At 44.7% G+C, this 7084-nt stretch overlaps 1 protein-coding gene across 1 annotated transcript; it reads right to left on the reverse strand.

Moving 5' to 3' along the window:
• Positions 1-500: 500 nt before the first annotated feature.
• Positions 501-4505, reverse strand: LOC134462514 (tubulin alpha-1B chain). Its single transcript, XM_063215584.1, has 4 exons — positions 4406-4505; positions 2115-2337; positions 1876-2024; positions 501-1752 (listed from the first exon to the last, which is right to left on the reverse strand). The coding sequence occupies exons 1-4, from the start codon at positions 4406-4408 to the stop codon at positions 772-774; spliced, it is 1356 nt and encodes a 451-aa protein (XP_063071654.1). The 5' UTR covers positions 4409-4505; the 3' UTR covers positions 501-771.
• Positions 4506-7084: the final 2579 nt, after the last annotated feature.

The raw sequence follows: 7084 nt of genomic DNA on the forward strand, positions 1-7084 counted from the left end.
AATATTCATCAAAAGGTCAAATTTGGCAATAGATGGCACAATTTCAATGAACAGCATAGTTGCAATACCTACTCTGGCCACCATCTTACACAGTGCAGCTTTAATGTCAGGGGTAGGGATAGGTAAGTGCACTGCAATTACAAAATGTGCACTTTTAAGGAGCCCTTGGGTGGCATTGAATGGAGACAGCTGAGAGGATGGCAGTCAGTTGCAAATGGGGGCATTTCGTGGGTCTTTATTTTTTCAACACTAAGCGTTGGAAGGCTTATGTCGAGTCCTAGGGAGCGTTTGGATTTTTTTTTTAATAACGGTTGTGAACCACTGCCCTATCATGAGTCATGACCATCCTCCATCACCTGCCTTCTGAGAACTGTGCAGACAATTGGTTTAATACTGCCACCCAATGGGCTTTGGCTGAACTGCTTATACCAAAATCGGCACCACTCCAGATTTGATTATTTAAACGCTTGAAAGAATGACGAAAGCACAGATTATTTTAGGTCAATAATTTATTGCATATCTCTGTCGTCAGAAAGGGACAAACAACGTGTAAATTGTGGAAAGCTTAAAAGAAAAAACAAACCAAAGAAAGACAGTCATCACGTTCCCTGAACACAATCACAGCACATCAATGACCAGTTTTCAGTACCAGACAGACAACATGTACATCCCTATGAAGCGTGACAGTACTTGTGTTTTTCCTAGTCTAAGAAAAAACAGTTAATGTTCATTCTGACCAGTGATATGCTTTAAGATTGACTTTAATTCATGTTAATACTCCTCTCCTTCCTCCTCACCCTCGCCCTCGATGGAGTCGACACCGACCTCCTCGTAATCCTTCTCCAGGGCGGCCATGTCCTCTCTGGCCTCGGAGAACTCTCCCTCCTCCATACCCTCACCTACGTACCAGTGCACAAAGGCGCGCTTGGCGTACATCAGGTCAAACTTGTGGTCAAGCCTGGCCCAGGCCTCTGCGATAGCAGTGGTGTTGCTCAGCATGCACACGGCCCTCTGCACCTTGGCCAGGTCGCCACCAGGTACTACGGTAGGGGGCTGGTAGTTAATGCCCACCTTGAAACCAGTGGGGCACCAGTCCACAAACTGGATGGTGCGCTTGGTCTTGATGGTGGCGATGGCAGCATTGACATCTTTGGGCACCACGTCACCACGGTACAGCAGGCAGCAGGCCATGTACTTGCCGTGACGGGGGTCACATTTGACCATCTGATTGGCTGGCTCAAAGCAAGCATTGGTGATCTCAGCCACTGAGAGCTGCTCGTGGTATGCCTTCTCAGCGGAGATCACTGGGGCATATGTGGCCAGGGGGAAGTGGATACGAGGGTAGGGCACCAAGTTGGTCTGGAACTCAGTCAGATCAACATTCAGAGCACCATCGAAACGCAGTGAGGCGGTAATAGAGGACACAATTTGGCTAATCAACCTGTTAAGGTTGGTGTAGGTAGGACGCTCAATATCGAGGTTCCTACGGCAGATATCATAGATGGCCTCATTGTCCACCATGAAGGCACAGTCTGAGTGCTCCAGGGTGGTGTGGGTGGTCAGGATGGAGTTGTAGGGCTCCACCACTGCAGTGGACACCTGGGGAGCTGGGTAGATGGAGAACTCCAGCTTGGACTTCTTGCCGTAGTCGACAGAGAGGCGCTCCATCAGCAGGGAGGTGAAACCAGAGCCGGTGCCACCTCCGAAGCTGTGGAAGACCAGGAATCCCTGAAGCCCAGTGCACTGGTCAGCCTATAATGAGGAAATGAGCATTAAGCAAAATTGGTATAGAATCTTGCAGGTCAGAAAACAATATAGTGACAAAGTTGATGTTCTGTCCTTAAATGACAACAACTTTACACTTTGGCTCCTTACCAGTTTGCGGATCCTGTCCAGAACCAGGTCGATGATCTCCTTGCCAATAGTGTAATGCCCACGGGCGTAGTTGTTGGCAGCATCCTCCTTTCCAGTGATCAGCTGCTCAGGGTGGAACAGCTGGCGGTAGGTTCCAGTGCGCACCTCATCTAAACCAAGACAGATCTGTCAGCTCCTCATTTACACATTAAACAAAACGTGATAAAGCAATAATGTCAGTCACTGGCTTCCCAGCTTACCGATGACTGTGGGCTCCAGGTCCACAAACACAGCCCTGGGGACGTGCTTGCCAGCTCCAGTCTCGCTGAAGAAGGTGTTGAAGGAGTCGTCTCCTCCTCCGATGGTCTTGTCGCTGGGCATCTGCCCGTCCGGCTGGATGCCATGCTCCAGACAGTACAGCTCCCAGCAGGCATTGCCAATCTGCACGCCAGCCTGGCCCACGTGGATGGAGATACACTCACGCTATAGAAAGAGAAAAACAATAGGGATACTTAGTACACATTCTTTGTTGTTGTTTATTGGTGCATGTGTGCCAAAAAGGGCATCCATTCAATGTCTCTCCAAATCAGGCCATGCAAAATTCCCACAGCCCAACTCTAGGCCCCACTTGGACAAAAAAAGACAGGTCTACACCGCCTTTGTATTAATAATTCAAAATCTATGGCCACTTAAAGAACTGAGTCTTTTCCCCCAGCTATATACTCATCTACTATTTGTGTGCGCAGAGCTAACTTGAAAGATAGGCAGATAGCTGATAATTGAACTTCCAACTTGCCACTGACAGACACTATCAGCAGTGTTTGCAGTTTGGGCAGTGCAGCAAAGGGGAAGGCCAAGACAAATCATGCCACCATCTCCCCCTTCCTTTCCTCCCTCCCCCACTGCGAGCTCCACCCTGCTGTTACCAAGGGATTTGCAGCACACATATGCTGCCAGCAAAGCTATGCCTGTTCCTAGGCAACCGGTTCGTTTAGGAAACGATTTGAGGTTTTCTGAAGGGGGCAGTTACACTGAGCGCGAGCTGAATAAGCCTTTTTTCATTCATGGGCGTTCAAATAAAACACGAGTCTAGCACACAATCTACCCGCAAATGTTTAATTAAGTTATTATTTTAACGTTTATTTTCACCCGCAAAGATGTTGGCAGCATAAACTAAATGGAATACGCACATACAAGCTGATAACACTGTCATGAACCAGAGCGCACGCTCTACATGGGAAGCTGTAAATGGCGGTTCTAGTACTAGTAGGCTACCTGAGGAATTAGCAATTACTTCAAAGACTTAATAACCAGACTACCATCTGCTTAGGGGGCACCACCAGACAAAAAGGTGTAGTGGGCTAATCGGCGGCTACACCCATCCCCCATTTGAACACACTGTTGCCCGCCGGCGCCATCGGTTCCCGCCGGTGCTTCAATCAGTGAACGCGCATTTCTGCGCAAAATGCTTTATTGGTTGCTGTTCTTTTGAAATGATAGGTCATTGACAAAACATACGGACATATTATCCCCATTCTTTTAAATAGGTCACGTTGTAAGAGCATTGGGTTGTCGATAAGCAGGCTTTGCTTCAATGGCGACAAAGGATGGGCTAATCTAAATCCTCCTTGCACATTAACGTGTCACTGTACTTCAACAAAATGCCACTTCTCATGGTCAAATTACAATTACAAGCATCTGAGCGACATCGATGTAGCTCATCTAACTTTGGTCGCGTCACAGGTGGATGCGTCAGTTATCTGGGGTACTGCCATTTGCATGAGAATTGGCGGTGCCTTGTGCTGTAATCGTTCGGTATGAGCAACAGTGTCTTCTTTGTCAAGTGGTCTAGATTCAATGCAGTGCTATCTCGCAGTGATTAAAAAAAATCTCAATGAATTTAAATTGTGCCATTTTGGGATGATCCGCGAGGATATCATTAAATTGGACATTTTATTCTCTCAACGACTGTGAGGTCTGTCCACTTTACAAGATTTGCATTAATTTGACCTAATATGATAGGCTACCAAGATTATGGTGCAGGCTAATTGCAATTAGGCCTATGGCTTGGCTACTCAGAGATGCCTTACTACCTTAAATCCGCCATGCGTCACTGAAAAGGAACAGTAATGACATTGGCAAGACAGTGTACCTACCGTTAGATGACCATTGCAACTAACATTTAATGCAAATAAGCATAGGGTCATGTACCCGTGTTATTCACTATACAGAAATGAGGGGGGAAGGGGGTGTCATTTGCTATTTAATCTGCACCTGTGCCCACTGAAATGGCCTGAATAGCATTCCCGATTCACAAATTCACAGACATGCGACGGACATATAGCCTAGTGTACGTTTCGTCATCCTATTTCAGAAAGAGTACCATATTTGTGCATAGGCCTATCTAATGTTTTATCTAATTTGCTATCAAAATGACCGGTATTTCACTGATCGCAGCGCAATGGAAGGTCAGGGTATTCCATTCAAATCGAATTATCCTTTTTAAAATAAAAACCCGCCCATATATATTAAATATGCCAAGATCACTTACCATATTTCTGAGAGGAGAGTGGAGTATTAATATAAAAAAGTTCAGAGAACGGAAACCGTCTTTTCCGGATGGAATATAGGTTACTTTACTCGACAGTTAAGAGTCGATGTAGTAACTAACCTTCAACACTGTGGCGCACTAGTATTTATACTGTCGCATAGAGGGGCCGTGCTTACTGGGGTGACATGAATAATCACGGAGGACGGAGAAGGCTGGGTACCAGCCAAGCGTGCCTTCAGGAACGTCCACAGAACCGGTTTAACGTTATGATGGATTCGGGTACTGATGCGTAATTATGTGCGTAATATCTACATTTCTTGCCTTTTTAAACGGTGAATTTTATCATAGCCGCCTGGATGTTAAGGAGCTTAGTGTCTATGTTAAAGTGGATAATATATTGTGCAGGGAATATTAAGGATAGTATCACAGAGTATAGTCTTTTTGTTTCAACAATAGCGAGTCCATATGAATGGCTGACCTCCTTGCTTATTGTTTGCAAAGCCATATTTTCTCATCACTGTCACTGATGAATACTTCTGAGGAACTGGTAGGCCTACTGATGATCTAGCTGTCTCAGCATCTGAGACTTACATTGTCCCCACTTGTCATCACCACTTGGTGCCTCTTATTAAAATACTCTTCTTACATGGCATAACAGATCAAATAAAACACAGAAGTCCACAATCTCAAATAGTTACGCTTGTGTATACTTACTCACAGAAACAAACATTAGGGGGCTGTAGGCCTGTAAAAGAAAATAGCCAACAATGGCACGACAATCAATGCTGAAGACTTCATGAAGGGGGAGGTGGGAGTGTTACACACTGATGCTGACTGTGGCCCTATTGTTCATAGTGAATGCAGATTCACACAAAAAACTCCAGATGGTACCCAGGCTCCATGAATCTGCATGATCACCGTCAGTCAGTGCCATGAAATCACTCCAGACAACACAATTGTTGGCCACAGAATGCAGGCTTATCTACATCACAATTCTGTTTTCTGCTTTGCTTTTGAGGGTTCTCAGCAAATAGCACACACTACACGATGGAGGATAATATATATTATTAACCATTGGCTTGATAGTGGAAAAGTACCTGAGCATTGAGGACTTCAGTTTTGCATCTTTACACCTACAGTGTGCAGTGACAGCATCGTATTACTACATCAAGCCAGTGCGACTTCATTTAGAAGTCATTCACTTGTATTAAATGTAACATCTGATTGCAATTATGTCATTTAATGTTCTGATGGAGTTCACTGTCATTTGTACAACTGACATGGTTTATGACAAACGAGCTACATGAAAGTGTAGAAATATCGAGGAAGATCATCTGTCCGTGACTTTCCACTGCACTCTGGCAAGAGACCAGCTTGTTTCTGATGCATAATTCAATGTGTGTGTGTGTGTGTGTGTGTGTGTGTGTGTAAGTGTGTGCCAGGGGCATTAGACTATGCCATCATACAGACAGGGGCGTTGCACACAAGGGGATCCGAGTGGAGGCAGCTGCTGCTGTGGCCCAGCCCTCGCTAGACATCCAGCATCCCAAGCCAACTGCAGCAGTATATTTAGGACTTCAGAATCCCCAGCAATTACTTTACAGCCGATGCTCTGAATTGTTTTTTTTTTTTTAATATATATGTAATATACGGCTGCATTAAAACAAAGTCAAGAGTGCCGGCTTGCTGGTCTTCGGTGGTGTTGGTGATTGGTGGAGAGAGGAGAGAGGCAAGGGCTAATGTTAATGTATGCAGAAGGAAGGAAGGGAGGAAGGGAGGGAGGAAGGAGGAAAAGTGCATTCATCCCCCCTAGAAACAGGGCTGACACACCAGTCACGTGACCCACTGCAGTGGGATGACTTCACTGCAGCAAAAATCTTGAACAAAGAGGGGCGGAGGCTCCGGCTGCTGAGAGCAGTGCCATGGAGGATAGGGGGAGACAAGGAGCAGAGAGGAGCTGAATATTGATGCTGCAAAAATCAAATGTACAATTTCTTTTTTTATGTTATAAAGCTAATCAGCACAACCAGCTTTTTGTCACGTGATTTTAATGATGTTACCTGTCTCCTAAAAATGGCAAGACATGTGGGTCTGGTTTGAAATGAGGTTGATCATGTAGATGCCATATTGGCTGCTTAAACATGAAAAAAAACAAACAGTTGAGCCCTCTATGATAGGACACTGATATAAGAAGGTGTGTGTGATTTTATGACAAACATATTTAATATGCCTCCATAGGTTTAAAAGAATTTACCATATGTGAAAATGACAGGTTCGGGCCTGGGTGGGGCTTCTTGCCTGTGCCCTGGTCAATGCTAGAAAAAAATGAATCCTGAGTCATTCTGTCTTCACATAAAATATGCAGCAAAATATCCATAATAGTGTGTGTCTAAAGTGTGTATCTTCATCCCACTTTTAATAAATAAGTACAAATTCCCCATCACGAAGGTAATGCATTAATAATACAGGTCAGGTTACATGATTTGTTGACAATAAAATGAGCAGGCTACTGCCAGATGTAGCTAGGCCTACTTTGTCACTAAGCCTATTATTTTGAGCAGACTGGAAAATGTCAAAAAGGTAAAAAGTAAAATAATATCGCTTTTTTAAATTAATGAAGCCACGGCATATTTGCGATATACCCATTTGCATTTGCTGGACATTGTGTCTGCTTTGTTG

The sequence above is a fragment of the Engraulis encrasicolus genome, chromosome 14 (assembly GCF_034702125.1).
Source record: "Engraulis encrasicolus isolate BLACKSEA-1 chromosome 14, IST_EnEncr_1.0, whole genome shotgun sequence".
Classification (NCBI taxonomy): Eukaryota; Metazoa; Chordata; class Actinopteri; order Clupeiformes; family Engraulidae; genus Engraulis; species Engraulis encrasicolus.

Bases quoted from the DNA above. Each gene is read 5' to 3' on its own strand.
- LOC134462514 (XM_063215584.1), bottom strand. The intron at 2,025-2,114 runs GTAAGCTGGGAA...GTCTTGGTTTAG, and splicing joins CCTGGAGCCCACAGTCATCG to ATGAGGTGCGCACTGGAACC. The intron at 1,753-1,875 runs GTAAGGAGCCAA...TCCTCATTATAG, and splicing joins TGGACAGGATCCGCAAACTG to GCTGACCAGTGCACTGGGCT.